Source organism: Paramormyrops kingsleyae, chromosome 9, assembly GCF_048594095.1.
Source record: "Paramormyrops kingsleyae isolate MSU_618 chromosome 9, PKINGS_0.4, whole genome shotgun sequence".
NCBI classification, from domain to species: domain Eukaryota; kingdom Metazoa; phylum Chordata; class Actinopteri; order Osteoglossiformes; family Mormyridae; genus Paramormyrops; species Paramormyrops kingsleyae.
The window spans coordinates 24,241,344-24,266,552 of NC_132805.1; the positions used below are offsets into that span (position 1 = coordinate 24,241,344).

At 39.5% G+C, this 25,209-nt stretch overlaps 1 protein-coding gene across 2 annotated transcripts; it reads right to left on the bottom strand.

The window, feature by feature from the left end:
- Positions 1 to 1,385: 1,385 nt before the first annotated feature.
- On the bottom strand, positions 1,386 to 17,876 carry LOC111854825 (uncharacterized). Of its 2 annotated transcripts, XR_002840766.2 has the most exons (3): positions 17,397 to 17,876; positions 5,061 to 10,265; positions 3,925 to 4,058 (listed from the first exon to the last, which is right to left on the bottom strand). XR_002840766.2 is itself a non-coding variant. In XM_023833227.2 (2 exons), exons 1-2 carry the CDS (start codon positions 17,737 to 17,739, stop codon positions 2,911 to 2,913), a joined length of 1,491 nt encoding a protein of 496 aa, XP_023688995.1. In that variant the 5' UTR covers positions 17,740 to 17,874; the 3' UTR covers positions 1,386 to 2,910. The 2 variants fall into 2 exon arrangements, 1 of the variants encoding a protein (XP_023688995.1); XM_023833227.2 differs by lacking the exon at positions 5,061 to 10,265 and having other exon boundaries at positions 1,386 to 4,058; positions 17,397 to 17,874.
- Between the last annotated feature and the right edge of the window lie 7,333 nt (positions 17,877 to 25,209).

Genomic DNA, 25,209 nt, shown 5'->3' on the forward strand with positions numbered 1-25,209 from the left:
AAATGAGAAAAAGCCCATTACTGTCTGTATGTTTCATTGTGCATAGGTATGGATTTGGGTATAAAATGGGTGCACAGCAAATTCTGATCTGCCATGTTCCTTTCTCATCTTACCTGATGTATTGATCGTGGTTCCCAGGCATACCTGTCCAGCAGCTGTATGAAGGCTGGATTTGCCAGCTTAATGAGCATTAAGTCATTGTCAGTGGTGGAAGAATCAAAATCAGGGTGTGGTATAAGTGTGGAGGACTGAAGGAAGGCAAGCAGGTAGAGAAAACTGAGGGCGGAGACACACCGTTAGATACTCACGGAACAAAGCAGTGTGGCAGACAGCACCCGCCACTGGCTGATCAGAGATCCCCGCACCAGTGCTCCCAGTCAATGCAGGCGAGGAACACTCGCCATGGCTGAGAGTGAGGGCGGAACTCTCAGCATCCAACAACCTTATTGCCATCACCATTCATGTAGCACAGCACTGAAGTAACTAACCATACCACTGCCTAGCAAACCAAACCATGTTTGGAATACACCAAACGACACAAGGACATGAAGAAATGTGGTATGACTGGAGCAACACAAATATCAGAGAAGATCCCAGTAATTCTTTTAAAATCTACTTGTGCAGATTGTTTTTATTTATCAAAACATGCCTAATTTCATCCGGGGGTAGTGTGTGGCTCAGCAGGTTAAGTGTGCCTGTAATCAGAAGTTTGGTGGGGTGAGCCCAGCCATGGTAGAAGAGTCACATGGATCCCCCAGCTCCATGGGCTACCACGGCAGGTGGCTGCCCTCACCTACATGCATCACGGAGAGCAAGACGGGATAAACAAAGAGAATGTCCCCACAGATCGATAAAGCAGCATCATTATTATTCAACATGGAAGGACTTCCCAGAAAACTATAATTCCCATTTGCTGAAGAACATCAAAATATGGCAAAGAGAAGACAAACTGCATATATACAGACACACATGTCCCACCCCTGGGCAATATTTGATGTTTGGGGGGGGGGGGGGATCTTGGGAAAGTCTCCATCTGTGTAAAGCCACCATATCAGGGCAGGTTAGCACAGTGTCTGTGACTGGAAGGTCACAGGTTCACAGTGCGATGTCACCACTGGCCCCCTGAGCTGGCCCCTAGACCCCAGACGCTCCAGGGACACTGACTCCTTTTCTCAATGGTACGTGACTTTGAATATAAAGAAATGTACATGGCAGATTGGTAGCAACAGAACGGCATGTGTACATAGAGGGGGTACCTCCTTACAGACCCCCATACATTGCCCACAACTTCCCAGGCTTACATGGTACTGTTACAATCTTGGTTGCCCCCCCCCAAAAAAAAAAACTGTAGTATGAATCCATGCAAAGTATAAAAAAAGACAAACCAGTTATAGGTCATTTTATTCATATTTGTATTGCCAGAATCCCATAAAGCAGCTGAGAGTGTCATACAGTTCAGGTAAACTTGTCACATAACAAATGTATGGTAATTTAAAATTAAAAATTCCAATGATTTACATTAAGGATTGTCTTTACATCACCCCACCTTGGGTGTTCCCCCACTTTGCGCCCTGTGCTGCTGGGGACAGGTTCCAGACCCCCCCCACGAGTGTGACCAAGAGAAATGATTGGAAGATTGGAGGATTTTATCGAAATATTAATCATAAATGACAAAAAGGTAAAAAATCTATTTCCTGAAGACTTATTCCGATTTTATACTTTTATTTTTAATTAAACAATTAGGTTTGTAAGATATTACTATTTGGTACCTCCTGTGGTGATGAATGGGCACCTAACTTTCATTTCCATTTCAATGGATTACTCAGTGCATTTTTTTTTTTAAAGAAATATGGCAATGAACAAGAAATATTCTTTATTTTCATGGAAACAAGTATTTAAATGTGACACTTATGGACAGATAAACATTATGCTGAATCAGCATTTTGGGCCAGTTCTTACACATTCCTCCAGTCAATGAGTTTACCTTCCAACACCTAAAATAATGCTGCGTGACAGTGATCAAATTACCTGGTATGTTTTAGATATTTCATATCTGCAACAGTTCCAAACAGTACTAGACATGGAGTCCAAAAGGGGAGGGGCCTCAGCTCATCAGAATAAACAGTCCATATTTTCTTACATTATTCAGTCAAATCAGAGACCGTCTAAAAAGCAGAATAATGGTTATTTCTTTTCAAAATTAGCAACTATGAAAACTGCACGTAAGACTCCATGGTGTAATTTAATTGAAGATAAAGCACCCCACCTAGATTATTCAATCTAAAAAAAAAATAAAATTAAAATTTTTAGAGAGATGATTTAAAGTGAAAGCACACAAACTAGCCTATGTATGTGGGGGGAAAAAATAATCCAGTAATATTACGTTTGGTTAGTAAGTGATTTGGATAAAAAAAAAAAAGCATTTAAAAATAAGTACAGGTGGCTGGTAGATTTAAAAATGACACTGCATCATACAGAACAGGTGCAGTATATTATTTTGATTATGGCATCTAAACTGAAAATTAATGTTGAGTGCTGGAAGGTTATTCTTTAATGATGATGGTATTTAAAACCTTAACCCAGTTTTAAACAGAAAAGCTGTAGTAATGTTGAAGAAAGTCTGCTCAGCTCGCTGTCGCTTTAATCCATGTTGATAATGGTTTTAACGACAATGAGCTTTCTGCCAATAACAGAACAATCTGACAAAAGAAAACCTATTTTAAATGTGATTAAAATGCTACATTTTATAGTGTTTTTGTTCCTATAAATTTTATAGTTAAAAGTAAATTGGTGACGGGACACAATAAAACTTTCATCAGTTAGTTGAACAATTGTTTACCGTTCCCCTGTTGTTGCCAAGCAATAGTTACTGACAAGACGGACAGAAAGACATCTTTTTATTAATGCTACTCACAATTCTCCACTGGCATGTTTCATATAATGCTGGTGCAACTCTGACTCTTCCCTGAAAAGGGTGCCACATTCATAACACTGTAGGTCCCCCTCTTGCTCGTCAGCATTCCCATCACCTCCTGATTCTTCCTCACTGTCGGCTGAAGTTTCACTGTCATACTCCTCATCCTGCACTTCTTGGTCTGGCAGTCTCACTTCTGCACCTGTGGCCTCCTCATCTTCTCCTTTAACCACAACTATCAGCTTCTTCATGACAGTCACCTTTCTTTTGCCAGCAAACTGCTTGGTTTGGAACCCAAGGGGAGTCTCACTGCCTTCTTTATAGACCCCAACATGCTTTTTACGATGGGTAATTAGATTGCCAAGCTGCGAGAAGGTTTTCCAGCACAGGCCACAACTGTACGGCTTTGCGCCAGTGTGAGTATTGTAGTGGTAACGGAGCTCTGCAGGTACGCGGAAGGTCTTGGAACAAACGTTACATTTGTGCCGCTTGAGGTCATGGCCAAGTTGATGTCTGTCAAGTCCTTTAGAGTCCTTAAACCCCTTGGCACATAACACACACCAAAAAGGTTTCCGTTTGTGGATCTCTTGGTGTGACATCCAGGTGAGGTGAGAATTGAAGGTCTTATTACACTGATCACAACTGAAATTATCTGGGTCATCAAGAGTCCTGTGCACCTTCATGTGAGAAGCTAAACTTGATGCACGATGAAAGATTTTCCCACATTCAGAGCAGTTGAAACTACTGGGCTTTTCTGGATTATCTTGATGCATCCTTTGGTGATTTCTGAAGGACTCCAAGTAAGAATAGACCTTTCCACAGGTGCCACATGCATACACTTTGGGCGAGCTGCCATAGAAGGGCTTCTTAGTCCTCGAGCGCACAGACACTGAAGAACGAAGCTTGAAAACTTTTGAGGATTTAGCTTCTGAGGAGCCAGGTAAACAGACCTCCTCCTCTTGGTATTTCAGATTCAGGTCCTTTCCTTTCTCTGCTAGTTTAGTGTTTTTCTTTTCTTTGTTCAAAACTAACATCTGCTTTTTCGCTTCCTCACTATGTCCATGTTGGCGTAAATGGATGTTGAAGGCTTCCCAATTACTGAATGATTCCTCACAATCTGGACACATCAGGCTTGGTAGCTCCACTAGAAGACAGTAACAGAGCGAAAAAAAAAACATTAAAACGTTTCAGGTCATGGCAAATAAGCAAACGTGTCCTTACAAACTCCGTCAGAACAAAAAACAGCCAGGGAGTAAAGCTAGGGTAGGTCAGTTATGCTTGAATATTAAAAGGAAGAAAGCCAATGTGGAATAATGGATATTCAGAATATTTATTTAGACATCTGCAAACAACCCAATGAAGTACGTTCACTTATAAATCAAAGAAAAATATCTAACAATTGAAAGTTTTTTTTTTTTTTTAGCCTTCACGAAATATATCTACCTGCCTTTAAACTCAGCTCAGAAATACCACATGTACATACTAATCATACACGAGTGGAAATTAAAGTTTTCAAAACTGGGGCGTCTTCAAAAGACAATTTGTAAACATATACACCGCATATATCTGCTGACTAATCACGTCAGTAGAGCATACTTTTAAATGAAGTGGTAGAAGATTATATCTGTTGCGATTATGACACTGCACAGCTATGCTTAGTGTTCATTTTGTAAATGTAACCGTAAATATACATAGTCAAGGACATGTTTTGAATGTCAGTTTCAAGTCAGGCACATTTTAATAAAATTATACACAAAGTCGAACATTTTACATTTATGTTTTGAATCAAACAATGGTAAGTAATATCGGTTAAGTGACTTGCCGCAAAATGGTAAATCAGAACAAATTCAAATTTCCAGGAAATCAAACAATAAACTGCAATCATTCCAGCAAACATCATTGATCCTTTAATCTTTTTATAATATGCGTTTCAGCACCCATTAAATGATTTTGTTGTTGAAAATGCAATTATCAACATTCAGAGAACTCTCTGACTATATAACATTTCCAGAGCATTCTGTACAAGTGCTATATGATTTCGAGGATTCAGGCTAAAAGTTAGCCGTATAGTAGATCACACTACGTTAGTGAGCAGTATTTAACTATGAATATATAGTACAACGAGAAAACTAGTACATTTACATACGTGTTTGATGTTAAATCCACCAGGTTGGGATTTCAGCTTATAGATGGTTTGAGTTGGGCAAAGTTTTATGATCAGAAATGTTAAAAGAAATGTTACATTTAAATACATTTAATCACTACATATACACATCTATACACAAAACATAAGAACAAGGTGTAAACTATTCTATAAACTTTGGTATAACATTTACTAAACATTTCAAGTTTCTCTGATTTACACAAAACATACATGGTAGTAGTCTCTGTGTGAGACTCAAAGAAACACAAGTACTTCCACAAGATGGCCCCATATTTAAGTTCTTATTGAGGGGGAAAATAAAGAGGGGGGGAAAAATCAAATATGCTAAGATTTAGTTAAAAGTTGCATAACCAAATGACATTATATGGCATGGTTATTGTCTCATGTATGCTTAGCTGATTATCAATTTACAGATAAAGCGCCAGATGAATAAAGCAAACATCAAAAAGTTAGAGCACCAAATTCATATTAAATATTTAATTGTTAAAACACATTCTTCAATTTGCAGCTACATTTGAGGGCACTTGTAAACATTTAACTAAGCTCATGCACAAGAGATGAGCAATAGAGCCTGAGAAAAAAGAAAATCCTTCCAACATAAAAAGGTACCTATATTTTATTGAAGTACTACAATAAAAGTACACCAACTGCAAAATACTAGAAACAGAAAAGACAGAATCAACCATGTTCTGGGATTCAATAAAATGCGTGGGGGGTTGTCATCATCATCGTAATCAGAGAAAATGCTCTATTGTCTATTGTTCTGGCCCTCTTCAGTTTGTACAGCTCGAAGGGTCAATACTGTTTTAACGCCACTTTCTGAGAATCCCCTACCCCCACACATCATTTAGTATTCTCCTCGAGCATGTTCAATGTAATGCTGATGGAGCTCCACCTCCTGACTAAAAGTGATCCCACACTCAATGCAGGATAACTCGTTGCTTGCTCTACGGGGATCCTTAAGCACTGGTTCTTTTTCTTCAGCAGTTCGCATTCTGTCCTCACTCATACACTCCTGGTGATGATCAACAAGTTCCTGGATTTGACTAAAGGTTCGTGGACATAAAGAACAAGGGTAGAAATCATTGTGTGAAGTCTGGTGTTGTTTTAGGGCATCAGCTGTCGGGAAAATATCTCCACAATGCAAGCACTTGTGGTCTTCCAGTAAATGAGAATCAACAGGGGATGCCAGAGGTTTTGATGGAAGCAGATTTGCACTCTGTTTCTGGTTGGAAAGGGAGAGGACTCTGGCGGCTTGAGCACAGGTGCTGAGTCGATACCGCAGTTCAGCTGGCAAGCGGAGGCGCACCTCGTCATGCCAGGCCAAGTGCTGCTGCAGTTGGGTTTCTGTCCAGTAACCACGGCAACAGAGGGCACAACAATGTGGCCGGCTCTTAGCAACATTGTTATGGGCCTCTAGTCGATCTACACTGGGAAAGGCTTTGCCACACTTATGACACTTAAAAAGGCATTTTCCATATGGCTGAGAAAAGCAGTGAGGCAATATTGGGTCAATCATCACAGCCTTCTTTTGTTTCAGTTTCCTTTTAGCCACTAAACAGATCTTCCTGTGGTTATACAGTGCACCCTGAGAACTATACCGCTTTTCGCAGCCAGTGCAAGGAAAGGGTTTCAGCGATGTTCTAAAGGAGCCCACTGACTTTCGGCTCCCATGATGCATCTGCCATCTATGTGCCCGAAGGCCCCTTATCTTAAAGAAACGCTTGCCACACTCAAGGCATTCATAACGTTTTCTTGACACTAGAAACTTGGGTTTCTTAAGGGTTGGAGCAACAGATTTCTCTGGGATCTCTGTACCACTATGGAACTGTGACTCATGTTTCTGGAGAGCCTCACCTGAAAAGAAACACACATTGCACTGATTACACATGAAATTTTTGGCATGGTGAGTCTGATAGTGAGAGGCTAACAGTGAAGAACGATTAAAGGTCAAGTCACATTTTGGGCAGGTCAATTCACTACTTGTTGATGGTTTATTATTAGGCCCCTGATCAAGATCAGTTGGAGCTTCTGTCTGAGTCTGGCCTTCATATCCACAGTAATTCATTTGGTGGCGTCTAAGAACACAGAAGTATGAGAATCCTTTGCCACAACGGCTGCAGTGAAATGGTCCATCAGCTACACTGTTGTTCTTATCTGAACACAGTACATCAGCTGTTGACAAAGTCAGAGCGAAGTTCCTGTCGACATGCCATCGTCTGTGTGTCCCCAGGGCAGAATTGGTATTGAAGCTCCTTCCACATTCTGGACAAATGTAGAGATCTTTATCATTGACCTCTACACTTTGGGCTTCCTCAAGACCAGCAGGAGTTCCTAAATTATCTGAAGCAGTGTGTTGCTTGAGATGAATTCTCTTATGAAAATTTAGAGCTCCAACAACTGAGAATCCTCTTCCACATTCACTGCATTTATACTTTCCAGAGTTGACCTTGACTAGAGGTACCTCTTTCACTGAATTCTCTGACTCGCTCAGCAAATCTTTCCCTTTTTGGGTTGATTCAATAGTGCTCACTGTTTCTTCGTGTTCCTGATTATGTTCCCTACTTTCATTGAACTCATTCTGGTTCTCAGAATGTTTCTGGTTCAAGTGATCTTTTAGAAGTACTTCATCTGAGAAACGGTCAGAACAACTTGGACACTGAAACATCTTCAGCTTGGCAACAGATTTTGTCCAAGAAAAGGGATATCCAGTTTCATAGCCATGGCTTCTCATGTGGAACTGAAGTGCCATGGCTCTGGAGAACCGTTTACCACAATCAGGGCAGCTATACATATTCTTTTTCACCTGCTCCACTTGATACTGAAAAGACTTGATTGGGGGTGGGTTTTTTTGAGAGTCATGCACTATCTGGTGCTTGAGGAAACAGGCAAGCATGTGGTAAGACTTACCACATATCTCACATTTATGTTTCTTCTGTGGAGTGGTACAGTGCATTTTCATGTGAGACTTCAGGTAACCCTTGTGACGAAACTTCTTTCCACAAACAGGACAAACTGCACATTTATCATCTGTACGTGGATGGTTACTAATAGAAGTTAGAGGCTCAGGCAAATCATTTTTCTCCTTGACCTCAACACACTGACACTGCTTATGCTGAGAAAATGCCCCCAGCGACCAAAAGCCCTTTCCACATTGTTCACAGTGGTACACCTTAGGGCCAAGAAGAGTCTTCCTTGGATTGAAAACATCTTTTTTGAGGTCAGTGGAAGCACCCTCATTAGACCATTCACCATGACATGTTTTGCGATGATTATACAGTCCACCATGACTCGAGTAGGCTTTGTCACAATGCGGACACTTATGGGTTCTTTTAGGCTTTGTATGGTGTTGCTGGTGGGACTGCAAAGCAGAAGCTCGAGAAAAACGCATTCCACATTCCTCACACACAAAGGAGTTCTTCTGTAACCCAGCAAGTTGGAACAAAAGCGACTTGTAAGGTTTCGGATCTCCATGTTGTTGCAGGTGATGGCGATGTGAGGCAAGTGAGTGGCTTTCCTTTCCACAATCATTGCATTTGAAAAACTTTTTCAGGCAAGTCTGGCTTGGAATTTTGTGAGTCCAGCTTTTATGACCTGCAGCCCGTCCCATAGGACCCTTGTGCCACATTCTGTGACAGCGTATAGCATTGGCACTAGCAAATTTGCGACCACATTCAGGACACTCAAAATTCTTTATTTTACATGGATTATCTGCAATTTCTTCATTTTCTACAGATTCGAATTCAAGCTTAACATCAACCTCTGTCTTTGATTTTAATGGACTTTCTGACTTCTTTATTTTGATTATAGGAGCACTGAAATCGGTATGGACTTCCTTGTTTGATTCACAATCAAATGCTGGTTCTGGTACTGTAACCAAAAGGTGATTATTTTTTTCTCTCAAGTCATCAGATTCAGTTATTCCAATAATTTCAGTATTGGAAATGCTGTTGTTACCCTCCACCTCATCCTTTTTAGTATCCTTACAAGTAAGGTCATCCATCTCTGATGACTGAGGAGCTCCCTGGGAATATGCCAACGTTCCTATTGCAAAGTTTTCTGGCTTTTCTTTATCACACAAGTATAGTTTTTGAGGTGGTGTCAGGGATGTTGGGGTGACAACTGGTTTCTGGTACACCTTGTCAATTACATCTCCAAAAACATCAGTATGACATAATTGATGGGACTGAAGTGCTGAGGCACGTGAGAAACGACGGCCACAATCTTGACATTCAAAGGCCTTCTTCTGTAGTTGGCAGACTTGATGTAGAAATGACTTAGCTGGAGTTTCTTCACTGTGCACAAGTCTCTGATGCTTCTCATAGAAGGTAAGTGAAGAGAAGACCTTCCCACATTCCTCACATGAAAGAGACTGGCCAATGCTGCTTATTTTAGCCCGCCGAACATGCCAACGTTGATGACACACTAAAGAAGCACTACTCAAGAAACACTTATCACAATCAGGACAGTTAAATTCCTCTTTAGGCTTTTCTTCAGGACATTTAGAATTGCAGCAGGAACGTTGGTGGATGTTCAAGCCAGACAAAGAGCGGAATGTCTTTCCACATTCAGGACACTTACAAACAGGTCTTGTTTTTTTGTCATCCCCAGCATCATCTCCATTTTCTTCTCCACCTTCCAGTGCAACTGAAAGCTTCTCTGTTCCTGAGCTGCGAGATTTGATCAGTTTGACCTCATGACAACGACGGTGAGCATCAAGAGCTGAGGCCCGTGAGTAACATCGGCCACAGGTAGGGCACTGGAAGGACTTTTTCTTCAGATGGGCCAGCTGGTGAAAAACAGACTTTGATGCTTGCTTATGTGAACGTTGATGGTTGAGGTAGAGGCCTACAGTGGAAAAGGTTTTACCACAGTCTTCGCACTCAAAAATGCGAGGCTTATTGACCGGTACGCCAACTTCAGTCACAGGTTCCTGCTTGAGGGGTTGAGTCCGGTGCTTGAGTTGATGGGCGAAAAAACCTCTAGAATTTGAGAATTTACGACCACAAAGAGCACAGCAGAGTGTTCGGCGACCTCCATCCTCAGAAACAAGAAGGTCATGCCACTGTGAGTCTGAATCTAGGCAGACTATGGGACCATCATGGATGTGTTCATGTTGGTGCTCCTGGTAGGCCTCCCTCTGCTCAAAGGCTTCACCACAATCCACACAGCGGAAAAGCCAATCCCCTAAAAATAGAAAGGGGAAAATGGGAGGTCAGGGGGGCTCCTGTTCTCAAAAAGAAAGAAAAAAAGCAGACAACAATTGTTTTATTGTCAGAACCAACATCCTTTAAAACATTCTCAACATTTACATCATTTAAACATGAGAAACATACATTTTATTTCATGCAGCACAGAAGTACAAAACACAAATGGCATTTGAACAGGCTTACACCATGTACACAGTACAGGCATTTCCAAGCGACAACACTTTGTTTACATGTATCAATGAAACACAGAAAAACAGCATTATTAAGTCTGAGAAAACAGACAGCCAAATCAGGTGTGTGCCTAAGCACGCAAGTAGCAAAACATATAACTTAAAATATTATACTACAGGCTATTCAACTCAATTTTCTCATTTGAATGTTACATCTGCAAATGGTGGTAAAACTGGGCAGGGTATATTCAAGGCAACCCCAAGAACTATGCCTCTGTACTAATGGAGCTTGTCCCTGCCTCAAATATTCAATGGGTAAGAAATTTTTTCATTATTTAAAGCCGGGTTTCTCAAACAATATTTAAATTTAAATCAATACTGTTGAGGTTGTTCAATTCCACTAGACATGCAAGCATCAAAATCACCAGGGCTTTAGATAACAGGTGAAACATTTGCCCGGATGCCAGCTTTCGGTACTACATGGATGAATGGGACGCTTTTTCACTGCACCAAGTATGGTACTTTTTGGGGCGCTTTTCCACTGACTTCCGGTTGAGTACCAGTACCAAAAGTTCCAGTATTGAAAGTGCCAAACCAGCTGGGGTACTTCTTTGGCACTTTGGGGTGGAACGTGAAATGCTTTCTTTCTTTATCAATTTTTTATGCAAATAGCCTGCCACTGAAACACAATACAAACGGCACCTTGAAAACAGAAAATGTTTTTTTTTTTTAAATAAAAAAAAAAAAAGGTCGTAAGAATATATACACAACAAAAAGATCCAGATGGCATGACAAGAAATTAAAATGTATTTTGTTGAATATACTAATACAGCATGCATACGGTGATTGTTATAAAGTGATATGATTTTGTTGTAATAAATATTGGGGTACAAAAAAGTTAATAAATTTCTCACAAACCCATCTTCAAGTGACTTAAATGGTGAGGATGAAAATGATTATGATTGTCTAAGAACATATGCAGCACTCATGCAAAAGCAGCAAAGGTAAAATTTTAAACTGATTTATAAACATAGAATATATAAAAGGAATGATTAAAATTGCAACGCATGCCAAGTTTTTGGTGTTGTGCTATAAACTTCCCCCCTGCCACAGATTGCCTCCGCTAACGTAATCACTCCTTTTAAAGGTAAAGTCACTTCTCTTCCCCTGCATGGCAGAAGAGACTGCTCACTGTAACTTCATTTTTCTTGCCTTAAGCAGACTAAGAAAAACTCACATTACTTATTATGGTATGTTACAATCAAACTTCAAATTAAGATTGATAATCTCCTGTAAAATGTTGCAAATGTCACAGTAACTACATTTTCATTCAAACGCAACAGTAATGCTTTCCTATTCAACAATGCTCATTTGTGCAAATGCAGTCACCTTCAGTGACAAGAAGAGATTAATTTACTTGAATAACGTACCTTTAAATGTACCTGGCTGATATGACAATTTAATTGCCCTCCTTAAAGTTTACCTATAATATTGACACTTTGTTGAAGTCATTCTGCTTCAATATTTTTCCTATTCTGTCTTTTCATACTTATAATATGGCGATTAGCTTCATACTTGGCACCATCACTGCTGGAAATGATATGACATCACACCAAACACCAAAAGTAATCAGAAGTCAGCAAATTTTCCCTATTCACTGTAGCGATTACATCAGGGGAGGCAATCTGTGACAGGGGGGCAGTTTAGAGCACAACACCGGTACCAGTTTTTATGCCAGTGGAAAACCACCAGATTCAGGTAACATACTTTCTGTACTTTTTCAAAGTACCAAAAGTTTGGTACCTGGTGCGATGGAAAACACCCCTATTTACGCCAGTTTGATAAGCAGATAAGTCATACTAATCACGGGGGTATGGACGCCACAACAGTTCAACAAAACAAAAAAAAAACCCTGGGTGAGGGGTTAGATGCTTAATTATACATTCTAAACTGATTGTAAACAGACAAAAAAAACTATGTATATTGTGGACCACAAATCTAAAAAATATACAACATTTTGGCCATATCACTCACCCAGAACTGCAAGAAATTGTACAATACCGATCAATCAGTTCTCAGTGAATCATGTGATGTACACATTCAAGCATAACAAGCTGGACTAAACCTCAAGCCACCAGTGGCCTGTACTACAAAGCGGGGTTACTGGCTTATCGGGGTAACTTTGCAAGTAACTTGATGACGTGTGGTGTAACTTCGCGATTAACATGTACTACGAAAGGTGGGTAGGTTTTACTCAAGGCATGCTGCTATGGAAATTTATGCGAAGTCTCAAACCTGCTCCGAGACAATGCCAGAGTACCTGGATGATCCATACGACATTAGCGCGCAAATTGTGAGGGGCTCTCTCTGTCAATATGTATGAAATGGAGCAATGGCATATAATTTGCAATTTAATACAATGAATAACTGTTACAGAGAAAGTTATTCTGAAAACCGAAGGGGTGTGCATTGTTCCCTGTTGTCCACTGATCAAAGTACACTTCACTAGATGTGCCTGTCTTGTCTAGTTTTAAAGTTATTAACCCAGTCATATATTGTCCCATTGCACATTATATGGATACATTCGAACATTCAAAAATGTGGCACAAATCACGAAATGGTTTGAAGCGCAAAAATAATCGGTGTGCATCGATGTGTACTGGACATCTTTTTAATCTCATTAAAAACGCCCCACCTTACTTCCGTTAAAAGTTATTGAAGCCAGAAAACTGAATATCGAATATGAGGCTAACTTAACCGCGGTGACAGGACTCTAATCATTTTCACACTACACATGTGCTTCTGTCTTGTCCTGTTGTAAATCTTTGTTTGTTAAACAATAAGCTCACCTTCTATTAAGTGTTATAGGAACAGACACCTTTTTCTTAAACATAGTCACATGCTATTAAGTGGAGGCTAGACTAGGGCTGCAACTAACGACTATTTTGATAGTCGACTAGTCATCGACTATTAAAACGATTAGTCGACTAATCGGATTATAAATTGCATAATTATAAAATGGCTCCTATTTAGCTACCAGCTTTTACATTCAGCATGAGGTTATTGTTCGACTTGAATGCCACAAAAAAACACATGTAAAATGGGAAAGAGCTGTCGTGCGAAGGATTGTGCAAATAGATTTAACACGAAATAGGAGATATCTTTTTAGAGATTGCCAAAAACTAAATAAGTAAGTACAGGACGTGGATTGGTCACACATGGCTGATACCTGATCCGTCAAATAGGTTTGGATCAGCACCGATACCGATCCGAATTTCTGATACAATCTTTGTTATAATCAGGGCTGCATATAACTGGCACACAAGTATGCATTCACCTTTAAATGCGATATGTGCGGCAATCCATTGCTGTGACAGTGCAAATGCGTACATACATGTGCATTTGCACTGATATGACAAGAAATAATCATGCATTTTAACCTGTATATGCTAATTACCGGTATAGAGGTAAAAATGCATGGTAATTTCTTGTCATATCAGCTATTTACACTCACCTAAAGGATTATTAGGAACACCTGTTAAATTTCTCATTAATGCAACTATCTAATCAACCAATCACATGGCAGTTGCTTCAATGCATTTAGGGGTGTGGTCCTGGTCAAGACAATCTCCTGAACTCCAAACTGAATGTCAGAATGGGAAAGAAAGGTGATTTAAGCAATTTTGAGTGTGGCATGGTTGTTGGTGCCAGACGGGCCGGTCTGAGTATTTCACAATCTGCTCAGTTACTGGGATTTTCACGCACAACCATTTCTAGGGTTTACAAAGAATGGTGTGCAAAGGGAAAAACATCCAGTATGCGGCAGTCCTGTGGGCGAAAATGCCTCGTTGATGCTAGAGGTCAGAGGAGAATGGGCCGACTGATTCAAGCTGATAGAAGAGCAACTTTGACTGAAATAACCACTCGTTACAACCGAGGTATGCAGCAAAGCATTTGTGAAGCCACAACACGCACAACCTTGAGGCGGATGGGCTACAACAGCAGAAGACCCCACCGGGTACCACTCATCTCCACTACAAATAGGAAAAAGAGGCTACAATTTGCACGAGCTCACCAAAATTGGACAGTTGAAGACTGGAAAAATGTTGCCTGGTCTGATGAGTCTCGACATTCAAATGGTAGAGTCAGAATTTGGCGTAAACAGAATGAGAACATGGATCCATCATGCCTTGTTACCACTGGTGGTGGTGTAATGGTGTGGGGGATGTTTTCTTGGCACACTTTAGGCCCCTTAGTGCCAATTGGGCATCGTTTAAATGCCACGGCCTACCTGAGAATTGTTTCTCACCATGTCCATCCCTTTATGACCACCATGTACCCATCCTCTGATGGCTACTTCCAGCAGGATAATGCACCATGTCACAAAGCTCGAATCATTTCAAATTGGTTTCTTGAACATGACAATGAGTTCACTGTACTAAAATGGCCCCCAGTCACCAGATCTCAACCCAATAGAGCATCTTTCGGATGTGGTGGAACGGGAGCTTCGTGCCCTGGATGTGCATCCCACAAATCTCCATCAACTGCAAGATGCTATCCTATCAATATGGGCCAACATTTCTAAAGAATGCTTTCAGCACCTTGTTGAATCAATGCCACGTAGAATTAAGGCAGTTCTGAAGGTGAAAGGGGGTCAAACACCGTATTAGTATGGTGTTCCTAATAATCCTTTAGGTGAGTGTATATAGCCTATGTTTACAAATATAAACTCATTTTAAAGCAGACTGTAAAACCCCAAGATCCCGACCCAAAATACGGGAAATTTAGAGCAGCTTCCCACTGCCATTCCTCTGTTAACACCAAGAAAACTGACTTCAAAACTGCTGTTATTTATTCATTTTTAATGGAGCATAACCTCTCGCAGCACTTGCGACATCGGAGCCATTGTCCTGAATCCTGAGCTTCAGAGTTTTGGCTTCTTTATCTATTTAAGCAATGGGTTTTCTCCACTGTTTTCCGACCTTTTTTTTTTTAGCTACTATTAGCGAATGAGACACTTCATGACACACTTCTATTCCGATCTTTTTTGAAAACTGCAAATAATTAGAAAGTTGTAAACCAAACAAAAAGCAATGTCTATTAATATGCCTGTATAACAAAAGCTGAGACACACATTGTAAAAAATATGCAAAATAAAATCACAAATTTGACTGCATCATGATCATAAACGAAACGGCAAAGGCATAGTGTTTTTCCGTGTCGAACACCTACTTGTGAATTTAGGTTCCGTCTGTCTAAAGAAATGCATTTACTTCGATTCAATATGCATTCCACAAAATAACACCACAAAAAAATGCATGTACCATTATAGCCCAAGCATATTTACTATGTATCAAATTAGTGTTTTCCCGCTTAAGCCTAGCAATTCAAAATAACTACTTTAAAGTGAATTTCAGATTACACTAACCAACTGTTTGACACTACCATGTATCGCATCCAGATCTTTATGGTACTACACCAGCAGCATACTTGTCATAATTCATTAGTTTAATAATGAGACTCACTGAACTTTACATTAAAATTCTTATTAAAACATAGCTTTATTATTAAACAAACAAAAGCCATTTTCAGATTACCATAAAAATGTTTGCAATCTTAATACAAATAAAGATTGTGTTAGTACAGTGTACACCGGTACAACACTAAAGCATAACAATAGTGTGTGGCTCAGTGGGTTAGGATGCTGTATCTGTGATCAGGTCACCAGTTCAAAGCCCAGACATGGCAGGGATTTTACAGTGGGGCCCTGTGCAAGGCCCTTAACTGTGAATAGGTAGTGCTGCAAACTTTGTTCAGCTGGTTGGAGTGAGATTTTCAATTCAAAACATGTATGTAACGCTTTTATTACCTTGTAAATAGTTCATAGGGTTTGCAAACTACACCAATGCTTTTGATGTAGAAAATTTTACATTTATAATGTAGTAAAATAGATTTGCCGTAAGATTTCTTGCATGACCCAGAGATTCTGAAAGGGAGTGTCATGCCAGATGCATGAGACTAGGCAACCCTGCAATAGTTCCATATATCGCCCGACCCTGCTTTCTCAGAAGTTATGTTGCTTTGGATGGAAATGCTTGCCAAAAAACCCCTACAAATTGATAGTCATTAACTGCAACTACCAGTTCAAAGTAATAGTCAGAGTATCATGTATTTTAAGCTTGTTTAGGTTGACGCTCTGGTGTAAGAATTAAGCAGTAAACTGCGCAAATTTAATTTCCACAACTGCATTAATCAGTAGTGTAGCGAGCCAGGGGAATAGTACAGATTCAGTTGGAATTACGGATATTGAAATAAAATCCACAGCACAAACAGAAGGAAACGTTTCATGATTATGGGTAGACCGCATACCCTTTACAGTTCATTGCTGGGAGTTCAGGAGATGTCACTTCGCTCAAATCAATGAGCCAATGCTGATTGCACGTCACCAAGTGACGTCACCAGCGCTGACCGTCGGGCGAGCGCCCTTTCCTGTTCTCGCGATAAAATGCCACAATAGGAAAATTAATACGGAAAACAACTGAACCGTAATAAAATAAGAAATATTTATGTAGTTAACCAAAGTTATTTTTCTAGAAACAACGGGACTTATCACAGTAAAACAGTTGTATAAATCAGCTAGATATAATCGTAAGAAGCACCCAACCCTTTAGACTCTGCAATAAGAGTATTTACGTTTTGTGCTGTAACCGAACCTGAAAGGCAGCTCGCTGCTTACCTTGCAAAAACTAACGCTAACTAGCGACCTAGTTACCTAGATTCATCATATCATAACCAAACATCGACCCTGAGAAAACACATCCTGGTTTAGCAATTAAACTACGCCTTTCAGTAATAACCTTCGGAAATGCATTACATCAAATGTGTTTTCATTACAACGAGCTAGCTACCTTGTTTTAATGAGTGGTGGAATAACATACCATTAACGCTGTCCTTGTCTGATCCGTCCTTGTTTTCGATCTTGTCGTCCAAACTCCCTCCAATATCACCTAACTTTATCTGAAAATACTCTTCGTCCTCGATACGCTCCTCTTTGATTGTAATCAGTGGAGCAACATGCGTCGCTGCAGCATGGTCTCCCGAGGATAATGAGTCGGTGGGAACAGGATCTTCGTGCCCACTTGTGTCTTCCACTTTAATCGTTTTGGTGCTGTCTAGCAAGGGCCAAACAACAGATGTAACGCTTACGGGCCGATCTTCCGAAGGCAATCCGTCATCGTCAGCCTGCAAACGGCCTCCATTTACTGTGTAAACAACAGCCATGGTGGTTCACTTTCTGGAGTCTGTAGTAAGCGCGTCCGACTCGCAGACATAGAAGTGCCTAACCGAGCAAATGCGCGAATGGTCAGAGCCAGGAAGTGGCGCAAACACCCTCGACAACTTCCGTTACCTGGGGTGGAACGAGGCTGCCGTGAGGATTTTGATGTGATGTGATCAAATTTGCTGAAAGTAGCCGTCAGTAATTTGAAAACTTGTCTCTGATTAATGAATTTAGATACCTGGGTTTGTTACGAAAAATAAAATTGAAATATCCAAAAACTATTTAAAATATTTCTTAAACTTTTATATTTTAAAATATAGTTTTACATATTATGCAAATGTATTACGATGATACAGGTATGTTATTAAATAAATTTAGCGCGGTTATATAATGTCCTAACGTGTATCTTTGTGAAATGGTAAAATCGTATTATCATAAAAAACAAATATTTAGATATTTTGTTTAATATTTTTTTCATTCATTCTGTCCAATGGAACATAACCCCAATTTGGCATTAGATTTCTCTGAATTTCTGCACATTGCTTCTCCGAATTAAAAAGATTAAAGTCTGAAGAGCTCAGACACTTTTCAGTATCATTTACCCTAATATTACACAATGAATATTTAGATTAAGCTGCAGTACTGTCTTGTATCCGGAATAGAATTACTTTGGTAAAAAAAAATAGGCCTACTTTAAGATTTAGAAACTTATGGATGTTTATTTAGGAAAAATTATCATTGAATTCGCAATTTATATTTGTATAGGAAGGCCCTGTATCATAAAAGCTTTCGATAAGTAGCGTTGAATGACGTCACACAAATGAAATTAGTTCGCGATCTAAACCTTTTCTTTGTAATAATCTTTGGATTAACTCATTAGCCCCCCGCATATTTATTAAACAAGATCTCAATGCTTTAAACTACTCAAGCTATTTGAACACGCGTATATGGAACACCGCAGTATTATTAGATTATTATACATTTTAATCCTCAATCAATAACAATTAATTTTCTCGCTTACTTAATGTAGTTTTCACTATTAAGTTTGCATATACATTCAATTCCCAATTGATAATATCAGAGATTTATTTTCAAAATTGATACAGATTTATTACTGAATAGGGTCACCGACTTGTTTTCAAAATGGCGTCTGTGATTCTTGATTTCAACACTGTCATTATTACCCTGTGAGAAGTACTATAATACGTTTCTCATGTTGATATTAAGATAGTAAGATACATTGCGAAGTTGAAACTTCGTAGCTTGGTTGTGTTATTTGTGCTAAATTTATATTTGCGTGTCTATAATGGATTTTATATTACACACACATTTAATATTAAAATGGCTACAGAGGCAGTTCAGTTAGAATAGAATGTTTCTTTTATTCATGTATTGCACGTATTTAGACAAGAACAAGCATAAACGTCTAAAGCAATTACTTAAAACGTAAAAAAACTGAATTAAGCTAATCATACATGTTACAGTTACATTATGGATTCATCGCTGCTAACACAAATTTATTATTAACCTATTTAATTGCGCAAAAAATGATTTTTAAAAACTATTTACTAGGGCCAGTCTCTGGTTTGAAATATTTTTTCCCTGATTGATAATTATGCAGAATGTTGTTTGAGTATGCCTTGCGATGGCAATTGGAGCCCCATCTTGGGTAAATTGTTCATAACTGTCTTGCCTCTGCAATTGGCTTCTGACCCTGAATAGGACAAGTGGTTATAGAAAATGATGGATGGATGGTAATGATGGGTAAGTCTACTCACTTATGAATAAAAATGTAATTGCAAACATGAAAAATGTGATTGAACATACTCCTGAAATCACACCCCCTCCCTCGAAAAAAAAAAAAAAACGATAGTAATTAGTATATGTGTGCCCCTTATTGTAGTAGGAGGGACTGGTGCATTTTACATTTGTTCCAGCAAGGAGTTCAATTTTTATAATCAAGAGTTAGGTGTAACATAAGGGAGACTTTTAGGGTTTTAAATTGCATAAAAGATTTAGCAGCACATGTGTTTTGTAAGGGCCAAACTAACCAATCAAGCCAATCTATAATTTAAGCGATTAAGAAAAAATTGTAAAATGTGTTCTGGTCACATATAGTCGATTTCACCAATGGAGTTTATCCTGGTAGTGTGGTGAAGCATCAACTTGACAGCAATTCCACAATTTTGCTGGAAGAAAAGCACCAGGCAGGTGTCTTACCAGAGTAGAAATTTGTAGGTTAATGATCATAAGTTCTGCTAGAGACTGCAGGCAGCAGGTTTCATCTGATATGATCTGTTTTTTGTGGAGCTGGTCATGCCTTAGGAAGTTTAGGAAGAACGTATCAGAACACAAGTGACATTAATAATGTACTATAGCTACTTCTGATGTGCATAACTGCAAAAAATGACAATAAAAATCAGTAAATGCAAAAATGTGCACATTTTCAACACGTGTGCACACATGGAGATTGCACTAAATAAGATCTCAAATAGTGTGCTTTAAGTCATACTAGCATTGCAATTAATAGCTGAATTGAGGCTGGGGGTTTGAGGGTGATAGGGAGAGGGCCAACAAATCTAACCAGTTCTTTAACAGGTTTGATATCTGGCCTCATCCCAACCTGCCCAGTAGCCATACCTCTGTGGCTAAAAATGCTCCGTTGGGTCCCACCATCAGCCTCGCCTCCCATGCTCACTGCTCCTTCCCCAAACACCTCTTGTCATAAATTGTCGCAATTTCTGTCAGAAAAATCGCGATTCGATATTTTCCCCAAATCATGCGCAGCCCTAGTTCCTATATACTTCTAAGTTTGCGCAATAACAGGCCTGCTGCTGGTAATTCGTGTAGTAACTTCTGCAGTCTTGCTGATTGTGCAATACTACAGCACGTGCAATATTAATAATACCACATTATAATACTAGGTGATTAACTAGGTGTGTCAGAGGTATACTGTACTTTATTTGATACCTGTTATGTTTTGTTATTCTCATTTAATTTCTGTTTAACTTGCCTGCCTGCTTTATAGTGTTCGTCGTGTCTAATGTTGTCTGACTGTCTGTGCAGTTGTAGCATAAGCAGTTTCCTCATGGGATCAAAAAAGTTTTTTTCTGATTCTGAATACTGGGATGATCTTTGTGTTTATTTCTATACTGTTCACTCATAAGACAAGGGGTAAGAAATAAATGGAACATTGAACAGAATTAATGCAGACTGAATGGAGAGTTATCACATTACAGGGCTCTCACACATACAAAGCATAAGTAAGGAAAGGTACCCATCCAGTTCACATCTATACCATGTATATCCCATCGTAGCAGGTAACCTATATATACAGAGAAAATGCACCCTGACCTAGCCCTCCACACTTGGCCAACTGAATCTCCAGCCATTTCAGAATGACTAAAATAAAGATACATAACACAATTAAAATAAACAGTAGCAAAACTCTGACTGAACTATTAACTGAATTGTTCAGACTAACTGTGCATTTCATGATGCTAGAAAACCATATAAATCACTATAAAATGTTATCAAAGAAACATACAGTATTTCAAAGGATCCATAAAATTGCATTTCATTGCATTCATAAGATGTGAAGGACTTTCTAGGATTATGACCAAATTAATTAAAACTACAAAAATTTAAAATGTGTGTGTAATGGCAAATTTCTGCAGATCTTTGCAATACAGACTTTAAATGTGTTGTGTCTTAAATTTTGTTTTATGTTATCTTGAAAACCAAATTAACAAAATTTTCTCTGGAGGGAACTGATGCTCAACAACAAAAATGGGGTTTACATTATACATTACACAAAATATTTCTTATTAGAGGTACATTTTGATATGCAATTTAAATCTAAATGCAAATAAAAGCCATCTCAAAAATATTGTCAGCTGATACACTTTTTTACCTTTAAAAAGTGTAAAAATGACATAAATGATGGTAAAGAGCATTTTTAAATGGGCACTTTATAAGTGCCCATCAAGGAGTAAAGTTGGGAGCCCAAATTATTCGACACTGCAATGCTCGATCTGATAGATTAGTCAGGGCAAGTGCCATGGGCCTCAGGCACAGCTTAATTTGGGGGAAGCCCTACTGAAAAACTGGTGACTATTTCACTTCCTACCCAACACAGGTAATTCAGGGGCCCTAAGCAACCGCCTGCTCAGCCAATAGTAAAAGGCTCCCCTAACCTTAACCAATCAGGCCAAGTTGCATGTAATGATATAGTGGCAAGTGCTAAATCCCGGAACTGAAATCTGTTAACTAAAAATACAACATACATATGTTTCACAGAAGTATTTTCTTATTTTCTCTAATATGTAGCATAGAAGGCACCGGAATCTGTGGAGATTCCAGTAATTCCTTGCAATAATACCATTGATAGACTGAATATTTGCCAAACATACTTTAACTGAAGCCAAACAATAAAACTGTTAACACTGTATGCTAATTGAATCCATAATTTGGAAAAAAGGGAAAAAAGAAAGAAAAACCAAAACCTTATGAACACAAAGGAAATGGCTACAAAAAAGAAAAACTTCATTGACATCACTTCATTGGACCAATGAAACTGAGTGTCTGCAACTTTGAAGCCTCTTGATAACATCTGCCTCCTGATAACCTTTACCAAACTATCTTCTACATCCTCTCCCAACCCACTTCCACTTTGTTCGCACATTTGTGGGGAGGGTCTGCTACATCAAGTGCCATTCCAAACCAATAAGGGCGGAGTGAAAGTGAGCTATAGAGCCCCCCAACACTGAGTCAGCATCAATGCTGACTTACAACGTGTAGAGTGATTTGTTTGTCATGCAAGGTGTTCCGTACAAATGTAAGTTCCTCCTAAATGGCTCAAACTAAGATTAGACATTTAATACTGTTATATAGACATTAAGAAATATAGAAATATACCTTTCTCTGGTTTAGAAAACAATAGTCGTGTTCATTTGATTGTAGTGTTACATTTACAGGGATTGTGGGAAAAACGAAATGATTCATAAACATCAGAATGAAAAATGACTATATAGAACTGCCACATAATCCACAGGTGCATCCTAAAAAATTTGAATATCATGAAAAAGGTAATTTATTTTCATAATTTAATTCAAAAGAGAAAAATCTTCATATAGCCTATGCTATATTCATTACACTAAAGTGAAATATTTCAAGCCTTTTTTGTTTTAATATTGATGATTATAGCTGATAGTTCTTGAAAATCAGAAATCCAGTATCTTAAATTATTAGGATATTACTTACGATCAACCAAAAAAGGATTTACAATACAGAAATGTCCAACTTCTGAAAAATATGTTAATTTATACAGACAATACTTGGTTGGGCTCATTTACCACAAATTACTTCATCAATGTGGCGTGGCATGGAGTCGATCAGCTTGTGGCACCTCACTTGGTGCTGAGATGTTAGTGAAGCCAAGGTTGCTTTGATAGCAGCTTGACTTTGGACTTGATAAAACACAGAGGACTAAGACCAGCAGATGACATGGTGCCCCAAATCATCATAGACTATGAAAACTTCACACTAGACTTCAAATACCTTTGATTCTCTGCCTCTCCACTCTTCCTCCAGACTCTAAGACCAAATGATGTCAAAATGAAATGCAAAATTTACTTTCATCTGAAAAGACCAAACCACTAAGCAATAGTCCAGTTCTTTTTCTCCTTAGCCCAGATAAGACGTTTCTGACGTCGTCTCTGGTTCAGGAGTGGCTTGCTATTAGGAATGACAGTTGTAGCCCCTTTCATGAAGACGGCCATGCGTGGTGGCTCTGCATGCACCAGCTTCAGTCCAATTATCCCAAGCTCTCCCAAGTTCTTGAATTGACTTTTCTTGACTGTCCTCTCAAGGCTCATTCCTGTTGCTTGTGCACCTTTTCCTATCATACTGTTCCCTTCCAGTCAGCTTTCCATTAATATGCTTTGATTCAGCACTCTGTGAACAGCCAGCCTTTTCAGCAGTGACCTTCTGTGGCTTACTCTCTTCACAGAGGATCTCGATGATCATCTACTGGACAACTGTTAGTCTTCTCCATGACTGTGACTGTGTGTACTGAACTAGACTAAGAGGTACACAATATTTATACTGTTTGAATAGTAATTTCACTCAAAATGAGGGATTCTAATAATGAGGTGTTTTTATTTACATTGTGTGAGCTGTAGGCCATAATCATGAAAATGGAAAAATGCTTGAAACATTTTAGTTTGCGTGTAATGAGTCTACATTATAATACATTTTCACTTTCTTAAATGACTGACGGAATATATTGCACTTTTTCCACGATATTCTATTTTTTAAGATGCACTTGTAATGTCTGCACCTTCTGCAAGATCTCTCAATTTCTAATAGCTCATGGATCATGGCAATTATTGCCAATTCCAAAATATGTTCATAAGAAACCATGGTAACGACAGTTAGGATAGTTCCTATTTTCACCAGAAAAAGGGAAGTTTGTCCTAAAGCCTGCTGCTATATTCATACCCTACACCATAAGGAAGGTTACTCCATTCAGCTGTGAGTGAGACTACAAATGGAGTGCACTCCTTGGTGGAGTGGGAGTGGGGAAGGTTTCATTGGAAAAAGCCCTAATTTTCTCCCTGCAACCATGGTTCGAATTACAGGGGGTACTGGTGGTACTGTACCCCCCGATCAAGACCCAAACCCCCCCAAAGATATTTAACTGTTTTGTTAAATATAGATTAGATTTTATTCACAGATACACTATGAGGAAAAAGAAAGATGGAGACATCAGACACTTTTTGGGTGGTAAAAGAAGAGTAAGTACGAAATATTAGTATTAAGAGCTACAGAACATTACACTAAAAGTATAGGTGCAGTTTTGCAAACAATGTGTATGAAGGAAAGTGGTGATCAGCAGAAGGCAGGAGAGGCACAGGAGCAGGCAGCAGGGAGATGGCAGGATGAGGACAGTGTGCAGGCAGCAGGAAGATGGCAGGATGAGGACAGTGTGCAGGCAGCAGGAAGATGGCAGGATGAGGACAGTGTGCAGGCAGCAGGAAGATGGCAGGATGAGGACAGTGTGCAGGCAGCAGGAAGATGGCAGGATGAGGACAGTGTGCAGGCAGCAGGGAGATGGCAGGATGAGGACAGTGTGCAGGCAGCAGGGAGATGGCAGGATGAGGACAGTGTGCAGGCAGCAGGGAGATGGCAGGATGAGGACAGTGTGCAGGCAGCAGGAAGATGGCAAGATCAGGACAGTGTGCAGGCAGCAGGGAGATGGCAGGATGAGGACAGTGTGCAGGCAGCAGGGAGATGGCAGGATGAGGACAGTGTGCAGGCAGCAGGAAGATGGCAGGATGAGGACAGTGTGCAGGACAGTGTGCAGGCAGCAGGGAGATGGTAGGATGAGGACAGTGTGCAGGACAGTGTGCAGGCAGCAGGGAGATGGCAGGATGAGGACAGTGTGCAGGCAGCAGGAAGATGGCAGGATG

What these genes read in the sequence shown, in the direction of transcription:
- LOC111854825 (XM_023833227.2), bottom strand. Translation starts at nt 17,739, where the DNA reads ATGGCTGTTGTTTACACAGTAAATGGAGGCCGTTTGCAGGCTGACGAT. An exon ending in AGACAAGGACAGCGTTAATG is followed by an intron (nt 4,059 to 17,396) that starts GTATGTTATTCC and finishes ACTGTCTTCTAG; the next exon opens with TGGAGCTACCAAGCCTGATG.